At 33.9% G+C, this 26,670-nt stretch overlaps 1 protein-coding gene across 3 annotated transcripts in view; it reads left to right on the forward strand.

The window, feature by feature from the left end:
• Window positions 1-26,670, forward strand: part of sgms1b (sphingomyelin synthase 1b) — a 42,922-nt gene that overhangs the window by 12,367 nt on the left and 3,885 nt on the right. For 2 of the 3 annotated variants that reach the window (XM_073828452.1, XM_073828453.1), the window contains exons 2-4: window positions 16,492-17,291; window positions 23,055-23,172; window positions 25,705-25,858. In XM_073828452.1, the coding sequence (XP_073684553.1) occupies window positions 16,678-17,291; window positions 23,055-23,172; window positions 25,705-25,858 (886 nt within the window). In that variant the 5' untranslated portion in view covers window positions 16,492-16,677. Of the gene's footprint in view, window positions 1-15,814; window positions 16,044-16,491; window positions 17,292-23,054; window positions 23,173-25,704; window positions 25,859-26,670 lie in introns of those variants that run through there. The other variant, XM_073828451.1, reaches the window with a different exon arrangement.

Raw genomic sequence — 26,670 nt, forward strand, 5'->3', positions numbered from 1 at the left:
CTGCGCTGTGAGAGTGAATTTGTTTTATATGCCCTTCCAAAAGATGAAACTATCAGTGGTTAACATTAATTTTTTCAACACCTCAGCAGTCCAATGCCAATCTTGTGTTGTGTTCGCGTCATTTTACTGATGACTGCTTTTCTAATCTTGGGGAGTAACGTTACAACGCGAGATTCACCAAACGCTTGGTTTTAAAAAATGGATCAGTGCCCAGTTTATTTGGACCGGCTTGCTCCTCTGAACTTCTACCTGTAAGTATGATTAATAATTGTATTTTCTAGCGATCGTTCAAAATACGTCTTTGTGTACGTTATGGTGTGTAACAACCCGCACATGTCTTGGTAACCGGCTAACTTGCGTTTCTGTAGTTCTGTTGTTCAGCTGTGAGTGCAATGTAGTCTAAAAAGTCTTGTGATTGATGCAGCTTGACTGTCTGTCTGCCTTATTAGTTTAAGTAATGATAATGATAAACGATGGCTTAACGCAGTGTTATGGATTGTACAGTGTTGAAGTTCACAACGTAGAGGTGTGCCCGGTTCGCTTACAAAAGCAAATTGCAAACACTGTCCACAGTTAACATATCCACTGAGAAACGTCCTGCTCCGGTCGTGCTTGCAAAACAGTTTCTTGTCGATGTGACACTTCAACCGTTTCATCGTCAGACTCCGGCTCGAATTGATAGGGTAAAATCGAGGCTATCTTTTCTATGCATTAACAGGTCTCCGCAGCTGTCATTCAGTTATGGCAATGGGCGTTTCGTTTTGCGCTGTAGCGGTAGACCAATCCAAAAGGACTGCACCATCTGACCAATCACAGCAGTGAGGGCTCACGGAAAGGAGGGGTTTAGAGAGACTGATTCTTCGAACTGCTTCACACGAGTCGTTTACGAATCATTTAGAAACGGGGTAAAAATAAATCTAATTTTGGAGAAAACTAAAGTGTTTTTTGAACTTGCATACATGTAAACCTGTTTTAAGAGACTATTACAACAATATTAACTACCTTTAAAATGGCATAATAGGGGCACTTTAAAACATTAATCTCACTTTTAATTTTGCAGTGTAAATTGTGTAATCTCACTGCTAACAGCCATTTAGAATTTATTGATCAATTCAAAGATATTCAAAGGTAATGCATACATTTCAAAAGTAAAAAAAAAGGCCTTTATAAAGGTAAATCAAATATGCAGATTTAAGATGTAAAAGCTAATAGAGCACTGATGAAAATATAGTATCTGCTGATATGAAAAGTTCACTGTATATCGTAGTAATACATTTAATTTATGACAGCCATGAAATTGTGTTTACTTTTTACATTAAACACATTAAATATTACATGTATGCATGTAATATAATATCTATTTCATTACAGGTTTAGGTCTTAAATTTCATATAAGGTGGTATTAAAAAGGTCTTAAAAAGTCTTAAATTTCACTTGTTCATATCTGCAGAAACCCTGTACCTAAAGGAACTGTGCACAGTACTCAAATAAGTCCCTAGCGTCATTTCTAAAATAAATCCAGCAGTAGTTATAGCAACTGCTTTGCAAACACGTGGTGTGAGTAACTTCTGAGGAAACTTAGCTTATTCATTGCTGCTGATAGTGTATTTTTATAATGAGTAACCAAGCAACTGGATTACGGAGTGAAGCAACTTCCTAAACTGATGTTACATTCTTTTTCCTTTTAATTAGTATCGTTAAATGAATACTTTAGAGGGGTTACTTAGGAAAACCAGCTAAGAAGTGTATGAACTCGTTCAGCACTGTTTAAAAAGCATCCCAAGATGCACCTTGAGAAGTATGTCGTGAGAACAGTGTGGCGACGGCTGGTCAAACATATGTGATTCTCATACTTTCGTGTTTTAAGTCATAGTTTTGGTGACTTTACAATTGCTCTAATGCTTAAGGATAAATTAAATGTGTTTAGACTTAAGAAGTATAGTCTCTTGGGTAACAGCAGTGCAGTGAAGAATGCAGCATGAGAGGAAGTGTGAGGAATGTGAGAAGGTTTTTTCTGTGACCACATGTAAAAATATAAGATCACAGCTAGTGCCAGTGGTTTGTGAGTAGGAAAGAGTTAAGTTTAAATTAAACTTCTGTGAAAATGTCTAGGCCAGTGACCGTTTACAGCTACATTCTTATCACGCCGGACACAGTAAATGTTTGTAAGACAAATAAATATGGGACAAGAGGAAAAAATATATTTGCATGCTTTTCTCTTGCAGTTATATCGTTAGGTAATTACACAATATAATTTGCTGGCATCAGGGAAACGCTATTAATATGCAGGGCATTGAAACTGCTTTGAATAGACTTTCACTTTTGAAATTTGCGATTGCACGTGCTCTGTGTTTACTACAGTGGCAGTACTTACCACACATTTTACAAGATCAGAATCAGATGCTTGCCAGTGGTGCTCAGGATATGCAACTCATTCGCCATTGTCTTCAGTCATCTCTCTTGCTCTGTATATGTAGTAAGTGAAATTGTATGTACTGTAATGTAACAGGCTAACTTACTGCTAGCAAACAGCTAATCATGACCCTTTAGTGGCTCGCGTTATTTTACCAGAACACATTATTTGTTTGATATTAAAGAGAAATAGATTTTCATTCAAACAAATCACTGTAAACTACTCGAGTTAATCGATAAAAATCGTTTTATCGCCCAGCCCTAGCGTCAGCCTATTAAAATTAAGGATGCACCGAAATTAAAATTCTTGGCTGAAGCCGAACAAAATTACACACTGAGCCGATTACCGAACACGGTTTTTCATGTTTTTCCCCAATGTATTTTGCCCGTTTTTTTCACCATTGCATAAATTAAATAGCCAATATTTGCTTTTTACAGTTTTATCTTGCTTTTCAAAGAAAAAAAAATCAATTACAAAACAACAATTTAAAAATATTTATTTAACTGAACATTTTAGTAGACATTATAGCCTACCAACAAAGCACAATTTATCTTACAGTTAATAAGTTAGTAAAATAATATTTTTGGCCATTTTTAAGACCCCTTTCTTGAATCAGGCATGTTTTTTTAATGTACAAATAAAGCAGCCTTGCTGAGCAAAGGAAAATGTTATAACAGATGTATTAATAGACATGTTGTAAAGTTTGATATCATTATTTTTGTGTTACTTTTCTATTTTTTTACAGAACAACAGTAAAATTACAATACTAACATTTATGAATGTTGACTTTTATTTTGGCGGAAACCCGCAAGAAGACCTCAGTACTACTTTTTGCTGACAGCAGCAGATTTATGAATGATTCTCATCATGCAGATTTTCCTTGCGCTTTGGACTTTGAACCCTGGTAAGGAGCTTGTGCAGCGCTGTCAGAATACATACAATTCGTGAGTGTATTAGACAACATAACATTCTGTAGTTTATTTACTAAAGGTTTAACCCTTTCAGTGGTGAGTTTAAAATATTCTAGTGGACCCCCGAGAGTGAGTTTTTTTTAAGCGACCGTTATTTTAGAACGTTCGTCCTTATTGTTTCCATGGCGACGCGTCATGCTTGTCACGTGACACAACACAGCCACAATAACACTGTATGACAGATAGATCGCTTTAATTTCGTTTTTCCTTTTTTATCCAGAATACTAACACACTTGCTTACCATGCCATGAACTAATATTCCGATTCACAAATATGTGTGAATTAGTATGATTCGTCGTTTAAAACCCTATGTAAATGATCTGGATCATGATTTGAAACGTGAGATGGGCGCGGCCATGTTTGTTTGCGCTGTAGTTCAGAGAGTCCTGTCAGCCGCGTTTACATGACGTACATTCATCCGTTTCTCCCGAAATACATGCAAGTAAGTGGCTGGTGTACTAGAAGAGGAATAGAGTGAACCTTTTAGTTACTTTGTCTATGTGTATGTGATAGAAATAAAACACATTGGCAAATTATATTTGAATAGATGGTTATTTGCTGCTTCCATAGACCTATGTGTGTATTTTACAAACTCTTAATGTCTCGTTTTACTAGTACTTATGTGTATTTAAATGTCTGAAACCTAAAATAAGCGTTATGTGGTTAAAAACACTGCATAGTTGTGATTGTATGACAAGTGTAGAGCTCGTCCTTCTCTGGCTCAGCGCCAGCCATCGCGCCAAAGCGCAGTTTGAATTTGTCAGTTGCGTGACGTCACCGAATGTTCTAAATCCCATATGTGGGACCGTACTCCCAGGGGCACAGAAATTAGAATCCCATATGTGGGACCGTACTGCTCAAAGGGTTAAGGCCATTTCGCGATTTCAGTCATCATACAATCACCAGCAACAACCAGCCCTTTCTTTCCTCATGGAAGACATGCGATGCGATACTAAACAGTCTCGCGCTGTTGGTGCTTGCAATGATTTTTGCGTTTTAAATGCTTCTACACTGCCGACATGTTTGCTGCATTAGTGCGCACCTCTATTTGATCCATTCTTATTTCATACAGTGTGTTTTATAGAGTGAAATGAGGCTAATGATGCATCTGATTTAAATTTTTTCCCCCAAAACCACTAAATGGCTAAGAAACTCACTGCAACGCTTTTGTTAACATCCACAGTTTGTTTTAACCTAGAAATTTGGGCAGCAACCTAAAGTCAGGTAACCTGAACCTGAAGTCAAGTTATAATCGTTCAAAGTACACAATTTGTTTTGAGACAAAGGTCTTGTTAATGATTGCCGTTTTTATTCAAAGTAATTAAATATATATCTTTTTTTTTATTTTGTGTAAAGTATGGTGCACAAATGAACATTTTAGTCATTTACTGTCATGTTGTTTCAAACTAATAACACTTAAGACCCATAAGACAATCCTCAAACCCAAAATAAGATAGATTCAATGAAACCTGAGAAGTTTGTTTTTCCATTGAAAGTACAGTCAACCAGAATTTCAAATGTTATAAAGGCATCGTAAAATGAATATGAATTGAGCAGTTTAGTCTTAGCTCTGTTAAGAGATATGATCACTTTATATGATGAACATATGTCAACAGTTTTGTGTTTAATTATTCTAGAGGTCAAAATAAGTGTTTTGAATTCGAAGATCAGGGTAGATTTAACTTATTTAGTATTCTGGGAAACATGTAAGTATCTTCTGTAGCTTCTGAAGAGCAGTAATAAATTAAAAAAAGTATGATATTTAGACAAAATAAGAAAATGTACACATTTTTATTCTGTTCAAAAGTTTACACCCCTGGCTCTTAATGCATAGTTTTTTCTTCTGAAACATCAGTGAGCATTTGAACCTTCTGTAATAGTTGCATATGAGTCAGTGTGAAAAGATGGATCTCAAATTCATACAGTCATTGTTGAAAAAGGATTCAAATACACACAAATTCAGAAAAAACAAAAAATTTGTGAAACCTGAAGGATTTTTCTGAAAAACAGCAGGCAGTTTAATTGTTGAGGACAAACAAGGGACTCATGAAGAACTATCACTAAACAAAAAAACACAGCTGTGATTATTCAGGTAACAACAGAGTGTTAAGTATGTAAACTTTTGAACAGGGTAATTTTTATTAATTCAACTTTTATTTTCTCTTTTGGACTAAATGTCTTGTATGTGAAATATCTTCTTCAGGTCAGTACTACTAAATAAAAATAACATTTATTTTCTATGATCCCTCTTATTTTAGTAAAATAATTAACTTTTTGTAGATTCTGCAAGGTATATATATAAACTTTTGACCTCAACTGTATCTTATTCATTCAGTGTTTTAAATATATTTCACATTGTTTCCTCAGTAAAGCACATACAATGAACATTAATATTATTATGGTAACAGAATTGTTGTCAGTTATGTATGCCATCAATCCTGGAAACTAAATTCTATAATTTTCACCATTTCAATGACAGGTGTATAAATTTGACACGGGCAGCTAATTAAAACTTAGAAGTCCTACATTTTTAAATATATTTTAAGGTAAAATGTCACACCTGCATCAGGAAAAAAATATGCAAATGCTAAAAAGAAAATATTCATAAATATAAATACGCTTATTTAATATAAATATAAATACGCTTATATTTATTAAGCTGAGTTTAAGTCATTTTATGTATTTATGATTTGAAAAAAAAAAAAAAAAAGAATTATAGATTAAAACAAAATAAAATGAGTATCAAGTCATTGATTCATAGTTCTAACTAAGGGTCAACTACAATGCTAACCTCTTTTTGTTTTGTTGTTTGAACACTGTATATGATTACCCAGATTATTGTTTCACAGTTTGTATAGCCACTGAACAGCTGAGCAGTTTTGTCCTGGAAAAACAAATGCACAGAGTTAATGTACAGTTTTACCCATGAAAGTTTACGTTCCAAAGAAGCACGTGACATTTTGAGCAGGTGACCGGCTCTAATATTGATGGTTGTTATGGACTTCATATGTAAACACATTTTTTAATGTCTAACAGAGTTCCACATTTTTATTTAGCTGTGAGATTTACATCTTTATTTCCTCATTTATGTATTTGGCAGTTGCTTAAGTTTGTGCTTTCAAAACTACTGTGCAATTCTGTAATAAAATTTTTATTCAAACCTAAATATCTTTTCTTTGATGTTATCGTTTGCACTGAAATTTCTGTGGTTTGGTTTGGAGTTCAGTTTCATTCCTTGGTTTTGACCACAGTGTTGTAGTAGATTGTTTGCTTGTTTAAATGGATTACTCATTTAACGTTTTAGAAATAATATCTGAAGGCCCTAAACCTCCTCACACAGTCCTAGAGTTTGTCCTTGTTTCTCAGCGGTTGCATAGCACTTAAAGTAACATGCATGGCATCTGCAGATACGTCATATGACATGACTATAGAAAGACAGACTAAATCAGTCTTGTGCACTTTATTAAGTCATTAGTCAGTGGTTACATATGCTGTTTGACATTAACTGTCACATTCTCAGCCTGATTATCTTTTTTTTTCAGTTTACCCCTCTGTGTTTGCAAAGACTTCTGTACATGTGTCATTCAAATGACAAAACCACCCTGAATACATTATTCATGTCATTTATCTGCTAATAAATATATGTATTATTTTGCAATCTATTACATTTATTATGTTATTTTGTGATAATAAAAAAGTTCCTGTCCGTTTATCCCATGTTTATTGCATGACTAATACTTGCAAAAAAAAAAAAAAATCTATAAAATAATAATAAATCTAAATAACAAATCCAAAAAATTACAGTTATTAAGTATTTTAATGAATTATAAAAAGAAAACGGTGAAATATTTGACTATTAGTCGATTAATCGTACTAGTAATCGTTAGATTAATCGGTTATTTTAATAACATTTTCTTGTTCTTCCAAGCAATGTTATTTGCTACAACTTGCTTTAAAGTCATCAGTATAGCATACATCAAATGTACATTTATATAAATACACCATATACATTAATTATGTAAATGTAAACAATAATATTGAAACCCTCAAAGGTCATTTTTAACCATAGTAAAAACAAGATAATATATGACAAAAAGATTACTACTATTAGTTCAGTATAGAGTTTAACTTGATATGCTATGACCAATCAGAATGAAATATTTTGAATTGCAAATTAATAAAAGTAGAATATTGCTAGTGTTTTGTCTTAATGCATTGATCTTGCTCAGCTTGATTAGTAATGAATTCATGCTTGTTTGCTTGTGAAGGTGACAAATGTCACAGGAAACCACATTTACACTCTGATATAATTTTTGCATGTGCAGTTTTCACTTATTTAAATTAGTTTTGCACTGCATGTGCAAAACTTCTTTTTACCACATTTTTTTTTAAATATACACTGCTGTTTCCTGCAAAATGGGGAAGGGTTTCTCATGGCTGAAACAACTTTTGTGCAGTATAGTTTGCAGTCAGCAACAAGTTGGCAGGAAGGAAGGCCCTTGCAAGCGTGTGCTATTGTAAAATACAAGGACCCCTCCCATTATTTCTTGTGTACATTTGCAACTCGATTTACGATTTTCCTAAAAACAAGATCACAAGTTCTCTGTATACAAAACGTACAATCGTTTGCAGAGACTACTGAACTGTTTGAATGTGTTTTGTCTACACTGGTTCATTACTGTAGTTACAGACAAATATACCCACCCTAAACAGCATGTAAACACAAAATGAACTGTGATAGGTCACATGTCTGTAGATTGTTCTTATCCAAAATGCACTGCAAACTTAGCCTGGCTATCACCAGACCACGTTATGACTTCGTCATGATTCGTGGTCTGGGAACCACATGTTCATTTTCTCGTATTTGAGGCGTGGTTTACGAATGCCCAGAGCCGTTTATTGGGCGATACGAATGTCTATCAAATGCGCTGTGCGTAGCTCATAGCCAATCGTTTCAATTATACCGGATGACGTATGTAGAGCGAACGCCAGAAGTTGCTCTTTTTTCAAAATAAACTTGCATTCTAATGTCATTTGTCGCGTCGGGTCGCGCCGCTCGCGTCCAGTGACAGACAAGAAAGATAACTTTGCGTCTGCTGCCATGCTGGATCCTTCGGTGAGTCGCATAGAACGCGTCATCGTCTTGCTGCTCCCTCCCCGTTCTGTGATTGGTTCCCTATCTTAGGTGAAAATTAGGTCCATGGTTTCCAGACTGACTAGAAGCGTGAATAAAATCGCGCTGCGCAAGGCAGTATGGGGACACCCAGGCTACTGCAAACTTGACTGAACTGTCAAAATGCCAATTTTCTAAAACATTCTAGTTGCAATGAAACACAATTAGCGACAGATCTTTTCTTCTGTATTGTGATGCACATCCAAGAGGATTATAAAAAAGGTGGGCAGGGACTTGCAGAAAGGGGTGGGGTTTATTGTTAATGTTTGTTGGAGGTTATAGTACATTTAAGAATTATCATGTGACTTTTACATACCCCAGGTGATCTGTAAATGTACAAAAATGATTTCAATTGTGGTTTTTGCACAATATTACTTTTTCGAATTGCCTGAAAAACTACCTCATGGTAGCGTAAAAAATCAGCTGATCCATGTCTACTTATGGGGATGTGACACCTATCATATATAAGGTCCTTCAGTATTATCACCAGCTTCGCACTGCTCAATAGCTAATTTCCCACCTTCATTCCTGACTCCTCCTTTTGTCAGTAAGGATTCAGCCTTCTTCTTCTCCTTGAATCAGACTTTCTAAATTCTAAATGTACATTAAGTTAATCCTTTTGATTTCTGCAATACATTTGGCGTTCTGTTCTGTTAGTATCTGTTATTATTGGTGCTCTTCCTGATGTTATCCATGCAAGGGTGCATGGATGCACAGGGAGTCCTTGCCTAGAAAAGAACCATACAGCCAATCCAAACTGCATGCTTATTGTCAGTCATCTTTGACGATAGTGGTCCTGACAGAAATGGGAGTTTTAGCTAAACTGACGTCTCCATTGGGTGTATTTTCAATTCGCAAATTTCATTTGCACAATTTGAAGGGTAATGGAAACGAAGCTACTGTAAAACTACAAAGCTGGTTGAAAGTCAGTGAACTTATGGGGTGTGGACACCAAATGCGAAGCAAATATTTGCATCGTGTTGCTCACTCTAGCTTACTCGCAGGATGTTTTTAGTGTAATTGCATAAATCTTGGGTTATCCAAGCATTAATGGCAAGGAAAGCCCTTTATACTTGTGAGCGGCCACGTATGAGGTGTTTTTTTTTTTGGAGGTTATAGTACATTAAAGTCACTTTTATGTACACCAGTTGACCTGTAAATGTGAAAAAGCTATTTCCATTGCAGTTTTGCGAAATATTCCTTTTTCGATTTGCCTGAAAAACCACCTCATGTGAGTGTAAAAATGTTTTTGTAATATATGGGAGTTTTTGCGCAATTGACGTGCTTCCATTTGGCGTATTTTTAATTCACAATTTCAATTTGCTCAAGTGTAACGAAAAGGGAGATTGTAAAACTACAAAGCTGGTTGAAAATCAGTGAACTTATGGTGTGTGCACACCAAATGCAAAGCGAATATTTGTATGCGTTACATGATATAGTATAATAATTATGAATGTGTCAGGGAAAAACAGCAAGGAGACTGCATTAACGTTTTAATAAACATTTTAATAGTGCTTTCTTTTTTTTGGCTTAAGAAATGAAGTTGGCAACATTGACTTCGTCATCGCTGCAGCGGTGATGTGCCTGTATGCATGTTTTATATTGATTGCATAATCTCAAAATATTTGAATTGGTACGTTTAAAACTGGACATTTCACTCTCTAGAGTTTTTCATGTCTGTAAGGCAGACATACACAGAGTTTCGAAAGTTTCACGCTCAAGTTCACGCTTTCAAGTTCACAGAGACCGAGACAGCAGAAAGCGCATCCTGTTTGCTTTAATGATTTTACAAAAGTGCAATGTTTTGTTGTTATTCTTAGTCCACACAAATAAACGTAGTCTTAAAGATGTATTCTTATCTGTATAACCAAAAATGACAAATTAGCATTTTAATGAGTATTTTAATAGCAAGTGACTGCACCAGTGCCTCCATCTGTCATGGAGCGCTACTGATCAGCTTCCACACTTCGCACAGACACTTGAATAGCGCAGTAAGCGCACATTTTTTCTAGGTTAACATTAGATTGAGCTGGCATGTAAAGTTGCTACTACAAAAGCCGTATTTGAGGTCAATAAATGATAAGTGAGCATTTGGATGTCCTGCCTGATGTACTATATTACCACATAGACCAGCTGTTAAGGATCTGTCCGTTGCGGACTGCGTGATTTCGCCACTTCCTTTTTTTTCTGCGACTAAGCAACTTAATAAAATATTGGTCAACTAAGCCTCTTCTCGTCGACTATTACAGGGCAGCCCTACAAAGCATCATGTGAATCTTCCGCTCAAGTTTTTTACATTTTATTTTATTTCAATTTAGGATTTTTTAAATAGTTGAACTTGTTGAAATTTTCACATTGCACTGGGCGATGTGAATGATAAATTTGGCAAATTCACATCTATTTGTGTCTTGGCATTGACTTTGTCTACTTAAATTCGCTTTTGGTGTGAACACACCATTACTCTTTTTGAAGGAGCAGTGTTTAAAGGCATAGTTCTTCCAAAAATGAAAATTTGATGATTATCTGCTTACCCCCAGGGCATCCAAGATGTAGGTGACTTTGTTTCTTGCGGTCTGTCAGCCATTTAATGGCAGTCAATGGGACTCACGGCTTTGAGAGTCAAAAAAACATTCACAAACAAAACCAAATTAATCCCTGTTGCTTGTGATGATACGTTGAGGTCTTAAGACACGAAACTGTTCAGTTTCTTGCACAGACCAATTGTTTTGTGTGTTAAGACCTCAATGTATTTTCACAAGCCACAGGGTTTAATTTGGTTTTGTCTGTGTATTTTTTTTTTTTACCCTCAAAGCCGTGGGTGCCATTGACTGCCATTATATGACTGGCAGACTGCAACAGTTTAAGTTTTTTTTTTTTTTTTTGCTTGTGTTCTACTAAAGAAACAAATTCACCTACATCTTGGATGCCCTCGGGGTTTGCAGATAAACATCAAATTTAATTTTTGGGTGAACTATCCCTTTAAGGATTGTGAAATCATGTAGCAGGAGTTTTAAACAGACAATCCACTGACTATTATTATTTTGAAACTAATGAAAAAGCATGAAGACCCCTATCATAGACACTTAAGGATTTTTGTGACTCAACCTGAACACCCCGGCAACCGCGTAGCAACACGCCCTAGAGCTTAACCTGGGTGAGCACTAGATAAAGTTTTGGTAAAGTTTTTCACAGGCTCAAAATGCTCTTCATGTAGGGGTAACCAGTGAACTCATGCCTGACATCCCCACTAGAGGGTGACACGGGAGTGAATTTTCAAACCTCTCCCGTTCCACTCCCACAAAAAAATATCCTGTCCCATCCCAATCCCATAAAAAAACTGGGGGAAAATCCTGTCCCGTCCCAATCCCAGAAGAATGACTCCCATTCCCTCCCACTCCCGTGCTGTTGTTTTTTTTTTTGTCTGGAATCTGTCAGTTACAGTAAAAAAAAAAAAATACAGTACAGATCACAGCATGCCCAGCTTAGTTCAATAAAAATCCAAAATGTAATTTGTTATTTTATTGAACTGAAAGTCATCTTACTGTAACAATGCACAGTGTGTTTCATGTTGAATTTTATGCAAACCATCCATCCATCCATCCATCCATCCATCCATCCATCCATCCATCCATCCATCCATCCATCCATCCATCCATCCATCCATCCATCCATCCATCCATCCATCCATCCATCCATCCATCCATCCATCCATCCATCCATCCATCCATCCATCCATCCATCCATCCATCCATCCATCCATCCATCCATCCATCCATCCATCCATCCATCCATCCATCCATCCATCCATCCATCCATCCATCCATCCATCCATCCATCCATCCATCCATCCATCCATCCATCCATCCATCCATCCATCCATCCATCCATCCATCCATCCATCCATCCATCCATCCATCCATCCATCCATCCATCCATCCATCCATCCATCCATCCATCCATCCATCCATCCATCCATCCATCCATCCATCCATCCATCCATCCATCCATCCATCCATCCATCCATCCATCCATCCATCCATCCATCCATCCATCCATCCATCCATCCATCCATCCATCCATCCATCCATCCATCCATCCATCCATCCATCCATCCATCCATCCATCCATCCATCCATCCATCCATCCATCCTGCAGCTGGCGTTTTCACGCCATCTTTCTCAACGTGTAAAAATTGAGTTATTTCAGCCCGCCCAGAAATATCCGTGAGCACAACTGATGTATCATTTTCAGACAGTAGTCGTTGCAACATACCTTTCACGTCTGCGTCCATTTTGGTTATGATTTTCGCGGCTAAAAAGTGCGCGAAGAAGCCTACTTCTTCTCTACCATTATCGCCACCAACTGTTACGGGTGTGTGGAGCACGCCATTCACTTAACTGGCTATACCAAAGCAAACAGGAGGAGAGCATAAAGAGACAGGACAACTAGTACTGAGTTCAAAATTAGTTTATTTATTTAAAAGGTATAATTCTGTATAAAGTTATCACAGTGTTATTACGATTCCCGGTCCCGCCCACTCCCGCTTACATTTTTTCCAGTCCCGTCCCAATCACGTTATTAATAGTGATTTTGTTTCCCTTCCTGCGGGATTCCCAAAAAAATGTCAGCCTCTAATCCCCACTAATCCAAGCCAGATTTTAGAGCTGCACAATTAATCGTAGAAAGATCGCGATCTCGATTCGACCCCTCTCACGATCTTAAACCAGCATTTATACGATTGAGCCAATTATATTTTATTTATATTTTACAAAACTTTCACTAGCCTAATTACTGCACAGACTGCTGTGAGCTGATGCAGTGACAGGTTCGCCATTCTCTCCAGCATTACATAGCTATTTAAACTTCATCTTCAGCGCACATTCTGTCAGCTGCAATTCATAGCGCCTCTGTCTCAATGTACTGTACAAAGCGGCATTCATTCACATCAGATGATAACTCAACGGCAGAGTTCCACTCACACAGCGGCGTAAGAGTTTCGCGGGGTCGTTAAAAAAAACCCAAAAGTAAAACGCACGCGCATTCAAAAGCAATTTTAATACCCTGCATTTAGAGAGCGACTCCCCAATGCGCGCAAATTAAACTACATAAAATATTTAGGCTGTTATTACTATGTGGGCTATAATAAGTTGTGTATGTGTGTAGCTCTGTATCTGGAAAATTCAGTCTCTATTAGCACTTTGAATATTGAAAGAGTACTTTGATCGTGCCAGATTTATGGACCAGCAGAGCAGTGGAACCATATATGTGACCCTGGACCACAAAACCAGTCATAAGGTTAAATTTGACAAAACTGAGATGTATGCATCACATGAAAGCTCAACAAATAAGCTTTCTATTGATGTAGGGTTTGTTAGGATAGGACAATATTTGGCCGAGATACATCTATTTGAAAATGAGGAATCTGAGGGTGCAAAAAAATCAAAATACTGAGAAAATCGCCTTTAAAGTTGTCCAAATTAGGTTCTTAACAATGCATATTACTAATCAAAAATTACATTTTGAGATATTTACAGTAGGAATTTTACAAAAATCTTTATGGAACATGATCTTTACTTAATTTGCTAATGATTTTTGGCATAAAAAAATTCTATAATTTTGACCCATGCAATGTGTTTTTGGCTATTGCTACAAATATACCCCAGCGACTTAAGACTGGTTTTGTGGTCCAGGGTCACATATGAGCATGACGATCCACTAACCCCTTAGCTGTTACTCCCATTTTTGAACAGAGACGTGAAAATGAAAATTTTAATCTTAAATCTTTATAATTCATGGACAAGAACATTTAGTAATATGATTTTGATGTACATTTTTCATGTTAATTCAATGTCTGATTTTAAAATGGCTTTCAAAGGATGAATGTGATATAGCATTTCTTATTATTTCTAATAGGGAAAAAGGCAACAAGTAGGGCTGGGCAATTAATCGAAAAGTAATCGAAATCGACATGTAGAACCAATAATCGATCAAATTCTTCCAGGTCAATTATTTCAATTACTTTCCCTTTAAAAACACTAGCGCGTGTGGAGTCATGTGACCCCGCTCCGTGACTTTATTCCGCCGACATGTCCATGGAGAGCTTAAACAGTATTAATACAGTAAAAAGTATTTACAGAATATACAAGAGTAATTTTAATTAGAACAAATACTGCTTATTTTCTACTTTTAATATGAAAAACATTGAAAATAATTTATTTTGTTTCCAAAAGTCCAAGTTATTTATTTTCACTAATTTAAGAAAAATGTGACTTTTTGTGATGTTTGCTTCAATTTCAGTTGTTCAACACTTATGTTCAATAAATAATCATAGATAGTAGATAGTGTGTGTTTCCTTCAATTATTTTAAAATCAAGTAATGCACCCTTCATTCAAAAATCTCTCACTTGTAATATGTGAACATATTAACTGCACAAAACTTGTCAGTGAACAAAAAAAATAAATATTATAAATATTATATAAATAGAATTTTATTAATACATAAAATAATCGTTCATTAATCGTAATCAAGTTAAAATGTACAATTAATCGAGATTTTGATTTTAGACCAAATCGCCCAGCCCTAGCAACAAGAAAGTCTGTTTGTGAAAAAGGTCAGAACTCCTGTTATGAAATAGATTTTTGAGGTGTACTCTTGTCATAAATTAGTCTATGAAACTCTTGTCATAAATTATTTTCCTACATAATTTGTAACACATACAAATGTCAAATATCTATTTAGGAGCCTTAGACCTTTCCAACGATATATAGTTTGTCATGATTAGATTAGGATTTATTTGTAAAACGGTGAAGTAAACTTGGGCATCCCACAGAGTGGACAGTGACAGCCGTAAAATGTTGATAGGCTAATGTTTCTAGCTAAGAATCTTTAAATTGCTTTACTCTGACATAATACCTTTGTATGTTTTTTTTAAATGTTTAATGGTGATTTTACATTATTACATTATTTTTCATTACATTTCTTTAAATTTAAATCAAAGTTTATTTTGTCTTATTTCACTGCTATTTTACTGTTCAGGGCTAAACCTTTAAAATAAAGTTCTCCAGAATCGTGAGAGAATCGTGATCTTTATTCTGAGCAAAAAAATCGTGATTCTCATTTTATTCAGAATCGTGCAGCTCCACCAGATGTTGTCTGTGACAGATAGTTCCCTTCCCCCTACTGCTGTAGTGTAAACAGTCCTGCCACACCCGTGGAAACCCTTGAGAGCTCCTGGAATTCTTGCAGTCAGACGATGCATGTGGTCCTGATCATCATTGTGTTCTGCTCCAGCTCGCAGCCGTTTGGAGAACTAAATGTGCTTCTTTTTGTAAATACACAAAGATTAAGCATAGCAGGCGGCTCTAGCGGTTTACGTTTGCTGTGTTGACCGCATGGCTCCGATGTTGTGTAGTTTGGAAAAGTTTCTTTTAAGGAGTTTCTACTGTGACTGGGAACTATGCTAAACTCTGAAGGAAAGTGAAACTCGTGAGTACAGTTAACTCCTGTCTGTTTGAGTCATATTACACAGCTCTCTGGACATTGTTGCACTCTTTTAAACTGTTTACATGCATTTGCTATCAAAACGCATTTGACTGGATTCATTTCTCATCTTAAATATTTAAGGTTTGTTCTCAGATGCTTAAATATTGTTACGTGTTGTTTTTGAGCAGCAGATATTGACTGAAAACTGCATACTAGCTATTTCTAATGCTAGATACTAAAAGAACTAAGGTTCTTAGTCTAATTTAGTTTTAGTTGAAGTACCATAATAAAAATAACCCTGGTGTGAAATCATGTTAAAGCCTAATAAAAAACGTGGGGCGAAAAACATGGCTTAAATTCTTTAATTGTGTGCATACATGCTTTATATGTCTTTGCAAACATGATGTCGAGTGCTTTGGAAATAAATGTGCTTTTGTCTTTTCTCTTACAGGAGAAACATCTATGAAGTGGCTGTAGATGTGCGTCATATTTGGATTAAACATCTGGAAATTGTGAGCCGTTCCTCCCCAGAGCCCTTCTCATGTAATGAGCATGGTCAGAGAAGGACTTCGTGTTTCATAGCAGTGTGCGCCTATGTTGGATTCTCCATTACGTTTCTACAAACTCAAGGGCTGATATGAATAAAGTAACGTTGTGGTCAGAGGAGGAGGTCTCGCTCTGGCTGACCGACCAGGGCCTGCAGGAATACTCAGAAGCATTAGGAAAACACGACGGACCGGCTTTGTTAAGTCTTACGACGGATGACTTCAAGAGGTCACCGCTCTCCAGGGTCACATCAGACGGTGGGCGTCTGCTCCTGGAGAAGATTGAGACTCTTAAGATCGAGCATCATATCGACGTTCACAAGAACGGGCATGCCAACGGCCACATGGTGTTGAATCATAACGGGAACGCTGGGAGTGCCGGAAAGGCTCAGCGAAACGGCATGGTGAATGGCTTCCACAAGGAACTGGTGCAGATTCCCATACCAGAGCCAGCTTCTCCACAGTTCCCTCCAGAATGGGGAAAGACGGCCGTGGCTCTCGTCTATGCCTTATGCTGCTTCGTCTCGACCACCGTTATTATTTCTGTGGTTCATGAACGTGTGCCTCCTAAGGAGGCATCTCCACCGCTCCCTGACAAGTTCTTTGACTTTTTTGACCGAGTGGAGTGGGCTTTTACTATATGCGAGATCAACGGAATGATTCTGATGGTCTTGTGGATTGCACAGTTGAGTCTCTTAAAACACAAGTGAGTTTTCTAAGTAGCACACATTGTGTTTGTGAATCATTTGAGAGTCTTCTATTAATTCTGTTTGTAGGTGAGCCTCGTAAAACCTGTAATGTCTCAGGCATATTTAACCCCAAAATTTTAAAGTACATAATAAATGATCATTTGCTTAAAGGGGTAATTCGCCCAAAAATGAAAATTCTGAAATGACTCACCCAAACCCGTAAGACCTTAAGATGTTCCGTAAGACGTTCATCTTCAGAAAACAACTTAAGATATCTTTGATAAAATCCAAGCTTTCTGACCCTACAATAGACAGCAAGAAATTGTTGAATAAAGTCTTTGCACTCAAAAATATTCCCGTAGATTTAGAAAATGAAGGTTGAACCACAGATTTTTTGGGTGAACGATCCCATTTAAGATTGTGACTATTTTTTTTTTTTAGACATTTTGTCATTTTCACTTAAATTAACTTTAACGTTACATTATAATGAGAATAATATTTTATTTAGTAACAGTTTATTTTAAGGATCAGGAATTAGACAGTAATTAATGACTAATAACTGCATTTGTAAATGACTTGTATCACAAGCTATTTATAAGGCCTTTATTGGCTTATATTTGTTTCTGTCCTAACAGTGTACTAATTAGCTAAACATAAAACAAACTAATAGCTTGTATTGTGCAAATTACAAACTTTATAAGTTCTTAGTACACTATGCGAATGTGTAGCTTATAAGTACGAAATAAATATACAATAGGAATTTCATCAGACATTTAAATTAGCTGAAAAACAGTTACACAAAAGCAGTCTTCTAGCAGTTGTTCCATACTAATAAATGGTTAATAAACGAAATATTCCGCATTCCCTTAATTTATTAACAGCTAACAAGCACATTTCTCACTAATAAATGCTGTATTACTTCAGATTATGTTCCCTATTCTAAAGTAGAAAAGACACATGAAAGATTGCAGTGAAGAATTCTGTCTTTATTGTTTGATGGTTCAACAAGAGAACAAACTACAGATGAGACACATCTGCAAACTTTCATGTCGCTTTTCTCCTTTAAAATGGGGAACATAATCTGAAGTAATACTGAATGTATTAGTGAGAAATTTGCTTGTTAGCTATTAAAAAATTCAGGGAATGGGGAATATTTAGTTTTTAAATCGTTTGTTAGTATGGAACAACTGCTAGAAAGACTGCTTTTGTGTACAGTGTTGTTTTTGACAACCATCTTAGATTTAGTCTTAGTCTTTTGGACTAAAATGCTTCTTAGTTTTAGTCAAATTTTAGTCACTTCTATATGTGATAGTTTTAGTCCAATTTTAGTCGACGAAAAGTCAAAAAGGTTTTAGTCTAGTTTTAGTCAAAAAAAGGGAAAAAAGTAGTCTTTTAACAAATTAATGTAGGTCAGTAAGTATTTTGCTGTTGGGTAGTGTCACTTATAAGTTCTGAAAATAGCAGACCTATAGTTCAACACAATGTGAGCTTCCGGATCGACTATTTTCACCAATAATTACAATAATGAAGGAATGTTTTAGAACATAAAAGACAAACAAGGATGGAATGCTAAAACGGCTTGCCATACTAGTACAGCAAAGAGTATTTAATGCTAAAACGGCTTGCCATAGCGTCAGATACTTTTTAAGTTTTAATTGGCATGCACAATAAGTGGAAATGTCATGCATTTTAAACGTCTGACGGACCACCCACTAACATTTTTGTCTATTCTCGTCTCGTCAACGAAAACTCACACACGTCTCGTCATGTTTTAGTCATCAACGAGCCATTTTTATCTCGTCATCGTCTCGTTATCGTCATGAAAAAAAGTGGCGTCAACGAAATGATTTCGTCATCGTCATCGTTGACGAAAACAACACTGTTTGTGTAAAAGTGTTTTTCTGTTAATTGAAATGTCTGTGATGAAATTCCTATTCTATATTTATTTTATACTTATAAGCTACACATTCACATAGTGTATTGAGAACGTATAAAGTGTGTAATTCACACAATACAAGCTATTAGTTTGTTTTATGTTTAGCTAATTAGTACACTGTTAGGACGGAAACAAGTATAAAGGGTCTATAAGACAAAAATAAGACAACAACCAATAAAGGCCTTATAAATAGCTTGTAATGGCATACAAGTCCATAACTAGTCATTTACAAATGCAGTTATTAGTCATTAATTACTGTCTAATTCCTGATCCTTAAAATAAAGTGTTACCTTCTATTGCATTACAGTAATAAAGTTGTGCTAAGTTGTGCTTAATTGTCATAAAATATTATTTAAATAATATATTATTCATGTAACAGTAATCAGAAGAAAATATAATTATGTAATATTTATTTTGCATTATAGTCATGAGAATATTTTACATATTCATTTAGCAGATGCTTTTATCCAAAGCGACTTACAATTGGGAATACAACAAGTGATTCATCCTAAGGAGGCGGATCACATTTTAGTGCATTGAAGTAATACAAAAATGTAAATGATAAATAATATATTATTTAAACAATATCTTTTTGCCAAGTAAGCTCAATGTTTACTAAAATTATCATCACTGTAATGCAAAAATGATTATTTTCTTAACATTTTCTGATAGTATGAATAACATATTATTAAAAAAATATTTAAATATATTTGTAATGCAAAATTCATTACTTTATCATTTTCTGATAATATGAATAATGTATTATTTAAATAATATTATTTTTGTGACAATTAAGCACCATTTTTACTACAATTATTATTAATCCAAGAAAATATTATTCTCATTATTGTAATTCAAAAACAAATTAGTGATATTTTCCTATGATTATTGTTTTATGCATAAAATATTATTTAAATATTTTCATAATTACAATTTTTACTTAAATGATCATTACTACAATAAAAGAAAATATTATTTTTGTTACTGTAATGCAAAAAGTAATTGTATTTAAAATAAATAAAATTATATTTATATGAATTATATATTATTTTAAAAAATATTTTTCTTACAATTAAGTAAAATTTATAATACAATTTATTATTACTGTAATGCAAAAATTATATTTTCTTATCATTTTCTGATAATATGAACAACATTATTTAAATAATATTATTTTGTGACAATTAAGCACAATTTTCACTAAAATTATAATTAATCCAAGAAAATATTATTCTCATAACTGTAATTCAAATTCAAATGAGTGGTATTTTCTTATGATTGTTTTATAAGAAAATATTGTTTAAATATTTTCATAATTAAGTAAAATTTTTAATCACTTAAACGATCAATACCAAAATGAAATCAAATATTATTTGTTACTGTAATGCAAAAAGATTTAAAATATATTTTTAATTATATTTAAAAATTATATTTACATGAATAAAATGCTATTTAAATAGTTTAATGTCACAATTTTAATCATCACCGTAATACAAGACAATATTATTCTCAATAATGTAATGCAGGAAAAATGCTCATTGCTGTAATATGAATAAAATAGGAGTAAAATATCATTTAAATGTAATATTTAAACACATGTTGTCGTTACCATAATGCAAAAACCTTCTCAGTACTGGAATGTTTTTTTAAAGAAATATCTGTAAAGAACTGCTGTTTTCACACAAACGATTATATACATTAACACATGCATGTATATATTTAAGAAAAAAAGTTTAATTATAAAATATATTGATACATGTCATAAATTATGTAAAAACATGTAAATATTTTCAAACTATATACTGTGTGTGTACATGCATAATAAATATACATAGTATACACAAATATATTATGTAAACAAAAACTTTTATTTAGGACACGATTGATTGTGATTAATCGTTTGACACCACTTATTTCAAATTATATACTGTATGTGTGTGTGTGTGTGTGTGTGTGTGTGTGTGTGTATATATATATATATATACACACACACAATAAATATACACAGTATGCACAAATATATTATGTAAACAAATACTTCTATTTTGGATGCGATTAATCAGCACTTATTTCACTAAATGAGTCATTGAGAATCATTATCTATAATGTCTGGATTTCACTTTATGGTAATGAGAATCTGGGGGGAAAATTAGCTTAATTGCTGTGACTGTATTTTCACAGTTCAAATCGTTACTGAATAGGCCAAGTCAAATTTCTTATCCACGTCCGTTAATTTTGAGATGCAATGTAAAACGGGACTTGCTTGGACGTTGTCAGATTTGCTCTAATCGTCCTGTGATTAAAATATTAAACAGGGTTTCCGCGGGGTCTTAAAAAGTCTTAAAAAGTCTAAAATTTAAAAATCTAAATTTTAGGCCTTAAAAAGTCTTAAATTCGCTGTTCTAGGTCTTAAATAATTTTACACAGGTCTTATTTTTCCGATGTCCATGTAACGCTACCTCTAATGCTAATTTAAATTCTCTTTTAGTTGTTTCCGTGGTGTTGTAGTTCTTTATTTCACTATTCCAAATATAATTTGCTGTATTTAAACTACAAATGAGACCAGCATGCAATAGCCAATCAGCTTTCTGCTTTTGGGGCGAGTCTCTCTCGGATTGTACCGCAGAAGTAAAATGGATTTAACTTTTTAGCTGTGAGGAAGTGCAAGTTTAGCGATTCTTAGCTCGAAAAAACTGAATATAGGGCTTGGCTAAGGCCAGTTGCTAACAACTAGATTTTTTTCTCCCTCTGTGGAAGTTACTGCGTCTTCAGAGTCGCAGTAGCAGAATACTTTTAAAATGTTTATTTTTTTTACTTGCCCGACCGAACAAACCGCCTGATTAAAACTGAAGTGACAAAAACAACTAGTGAAGCATCTAAAGGCAAGATTCATATTTTAATACATTCAACGTAAACAGAAATTGATAATGGATAGTGTATTTCTGGTCTATTTGTGACATACTTTAAAACAAATGAGCGTAACAGCACTCAAGAAACACACTGAGGTAAAAATTTCAAATGTATAGTTTAGTTATAACTAAACTATAGTTTAGTATATAATATGATATAGTTCAGTAATATACCAAGTGAGCTTTTTGCTGAAAATTCTCACAATTACAAATGTTACATTTGGTTTTAGCTCAACAAAAAAGTAGCTAGTCGAGTAGTTACTTACATATTAGACAATATGCAACATTAACAGAAGCATTCTCCTAGCTACGTTTTGCTATGATTCAGCGTTTTGATCGAATCAGTTGAAATAACTCGCTCATGAAGTGTCTTACCGCCACCTCCTGGTAGTTTAGTGTGTTTAAAAGTTTGCCTCCACACCCAACATTTCTAATGTATATATTTATAAATCAATAAATGTATTTAAAACATTAATCTCACTTTAAATTTTGCAGTGTAAATTATGTAATCTCACTGCTAACAGCCATTTAGAATTTATTGATAAATTCGTAAAATAAATTTCAAAGGTAATGCATACATTTCAAAAGTAAAAAAAAAGGCCTTTATAAAGGTAAATCAAATTTCTTTTACATCAGCTATTTCTAGTGGTACTTTTATGGGGATATTTTGTGTGGAATAGTATCTGCTGATATGAAAGGTTCACTGTATATCGTAGTAATAAATTTAATTTATGACAGCCATGAAATTGTGTCTACTTTTTACATTAAACACATTAAATATTACATGTATGCATGTAATATAATTTCTATTCCCATTACAGGTTCGGTCTTAAATTTCATATAAGGTGGTATTAAAAAGGTCTTAAAAAGTCTTAAATTTCACTTGTTCATATCTGCAGAAACCCTGATTAAACCATGACATCTTCCTTCCACAGATCAATTGTTGGTCGACGCTTCTTTTTCATAGTCGGGACGCTCTACCTCTACAGATGCATCACTATGTACATAACTACTCTTCCAGTGCCTGGCATGCACTTTAAATGCTCTCCTAAGGTAAAAACAAAAGAATTCACTTTCTTTTGCCATTCTCATATTACTTTATAACATTCATAAATAACAGAACTAACTTTGCAATGTTCGACAAGTAGGCTTATTGGCCAGTTAAAGTAATATTTCACTCAGAATATTTATAATACAGTGGAAGAGGATAGTGACACCCTTTAAAGCTTTAAAAATAGAAGTATTATAAAAAGCTTGTTTGTGATTGAACCTCCTACATTTGCATGTTCAGGCATAGACCTTGTAATTGTCCTGGCTGCTTTTATGATCCTTCATTTCAGGAAAAGATTACAAAATGGTATTTGTTTATGTGATGTATTAGAATTTCTAGTATATTTTCAATTAATTTTTGTCCCAGAGCTTTTCCGTTTTTTTTTTTTTCCCCGGAGGTGACCATGTATGTTTTGAAGAGTTGATGTAAAGTATTTGTGAGTGTTCTATAAATGTCCTCAGAGCAGAGGTCACAAAGGGACATATTTCACATTGGACGGAGAAGCCGTTCATGGAAAATGTGAAGTGTGCTATTTTCATCTGTTTTTCCTTCCATATGCGCTGGCAAGCTGCTTATATTGAGGAAGACACAGGGGGAAAGAAGTTAAAGTTTAATTTCCACTACTTTTATGGGATCTGCCAACCTGTTCTCATGAGAAAAAGTCGCTATTATATGAAGTGGGAATTTCGTTAGGAATTTGTACAATGGAATTTGTATAGAAATGTATGTTTTTTAGGGAAAGCATGGATCAGCATGAAGGCCCTAAAGCTAAATATTTTTTTGTAATTACTGTAATATGATTAGTATATTCATAAATATAAACTATATTTTTATGACAACAAAATACTATTGATATTGATGATACTGATGATGATATTAATATATTGATGATATATTGATCGTTCATTGATTTTATCAGTAAAATATTGTTCAAATAATATTTTCATGACAATTAAGCACAATTTTCACTTAAAGGTTATTACCGTCACTGAAAGAAAATATTATTTTTATTACAGTAATGCAGTATATTCAAAAGGTATTTTCTTCAGATTACTTTTATATGAGTAAAGCATTATTTCAGTAATATTTTAATGTCAATTAAGCACAATTTTCTCTTAAATGATCATTTCTTACATGTTATTGTCATGTAAGAAATGAAAAAAGGAATAATATTTTGTTTTCTTTGCTTTTAATATGAATAAAATATTATAAATATTATAAATATTATGAATTGTTATTTTTTTATATATATTTATTAATGTGTGTGTGTATATATATATATATATATATATATACACACACACATTAATAAATATATATAAAAAAATAACAATTCATAATATTTATAATATTTATAATATTTTATTCATATATATATATATATATATATATGTATATGTGTGTATTTGTGTGTGTGTGTGTAATGTATTTTTTTATTTATTCATTATTTATTTATTTACATTTTGTCTATCTATCTATCTATATATATATATATATATATATGTAATGTATTTTTTTTCATTTATTCATTATTTATTTATTTACATTTTTGTCAGTTTTACAACTTTTTTTAACAATCGCACAGTTTTTACATTTTAAATTTATGCTTTTAAAAGAAACGTTGACAGCATGAATTTTTATCAGTTCATGTGAATTTTGCTAGGTATCGAACCCTTACAGGAAAATCCATGCAAAAATAAATAAATAATTTTAATAATTTAATTAAAATCAATTAAAGAATTATGAAAAAATGTTATTCACATTTTGTAAAAAAAAAAAAGTTTAAAAAGTAGTTCTAGTGTTAAAAATCAAACTAGTCTTTTTTTGTAATGTGTAAAAAGTAATGTTATTAGAGTTTTTACTTGATTAATTTACTTATTTGTTTCATTTTTTTTATATTATGTTATATACATTTTATTTTATTAAATGATAAATAGGTTAACCTAGGTTAGTTACTCAAAATTAACTTAAAATTATGTTGCTTAATATAAGAATTAAATACAAAAGCAAGTAAGTAAATGTCATAAAAAGGCAGTGAAATCTTTTAGAAATGTGTAATTTTCTTGATGGAAATGAATAGGGAACTGTAAGACAAAATCTGCACATACCGGAAAAAAATGACCAATATTGTGAAATTTAAAAGATTTTTTTTTAGTGTTGCCATGCTGACGGTCCACTGGTGATCCTTTCACAACTCTGTGTGTGTGATGAGATGCACTGAAGACTCATGCTAGCTACACAAGGCAGGAAATCCACACCACGGGACCTGCAGGAAACACTTATTATCAAGCCCAGCAACTCTTTGCACTCTTGTTAGAACCTGTTTTCCTGTTGAATGCAGTTGCTGAAAGAAAGCCCAGACAAACACCAAGAACCATTTTTTGCTTTTATGTTGAGGGGTTATTTGTTGTTTTACGTTCTCGACATAAACATGTGCTGAGTTTGTTGAAACAAAATGGGACAAGTAGTTTACAGACATTTAAGATTTATGGGAGAATGTCATGATGCTAATACTTGTTTGTTGTTTCTGGCAGCTGTATGGTGACTGGGAATCTCAGATGCGGCGGGTGATGAAAATGATCGCAGGAGGGGGTCTGACCATCACAGGTTCTCATAACATGTGTGGAGACTACTTGTACAGCGGCCACACGGTCATGCTAACCCTCACCTATCTCTTCATGAAGGAGTGTGAGTAACTCAGATTTGAGACAACACTGTCCTCTAGTGGACAGTTGAAGCATATGTTTTGATTATACAGTGGTGCCAGATAGTATTTGGATATTAAGATGCACTTAAAAGTTTAAGAATTTCATCGCTTCAGATGATTATGATTTGTAAACCTGGACCACAAAACCAGTTGTAAGTAGCACAGGTCTAGCAAAAGCCAACAATATTGTATGGGTCAATATTGTATCGTTTCATTAGGACATTAAGTAAAGATCATGTTCCATGTAGATATTTTGTAACATATTTTTTGATTAGTAATATGCATAACTAAGATTTTACCCTCAGATTCCAGATTTTCAAATAGTTGTATCTCAGCCAAATATTGTGCTATCCTAACAAATCGTAAATTAATGAAACACTTATTTATTCAAATTTGAGATGATTTTTAAAATACTCTAAAATAGTCTTGGCTCATTTGCAAAGTTTAGTTCTGGTGCTAAAAATTATTAATAGTATACTTTGTTCACTTCCAGAACAAAAATTTACAGATAATGTACTCATTCCCTTGTCATCCAAGATGTTCATGTCTTTCTTTCTTCAGTCGTAAAGAAATAGTTTTTTTGAGGAAAACATTTCAGGATTTTTCTCCATATAGTGGACTTCAATGGTGCCCCGAGTTTGAACTTCCAAAATGCAGTTTAAATGTGGCTTCAAACGTTCCCAAATGCGAGAAAGAAGGGTCTTATCTAGTGAAATGATCAGTTATTTAAAAAAACTAAAACAATTTATATACTTTTTAACCTCAAACATTCATCTTGTCTTGCTCTGCCTGA

Source organism: Garra rufa, chromosome 22 (genome assembly GCF_049309525.1).
Source record: "Garra rufa chromosome 22, GarRuf1.0, whole genome shotgun sequence".
In the NCBI taxonomy this organism is placed as follows: domain Eukaryota; kingdom Metazoa; phylum Chordata; class Actinopteri; order Cypriniformes; family Cyprinidae; genus Garra; species Garra rufa.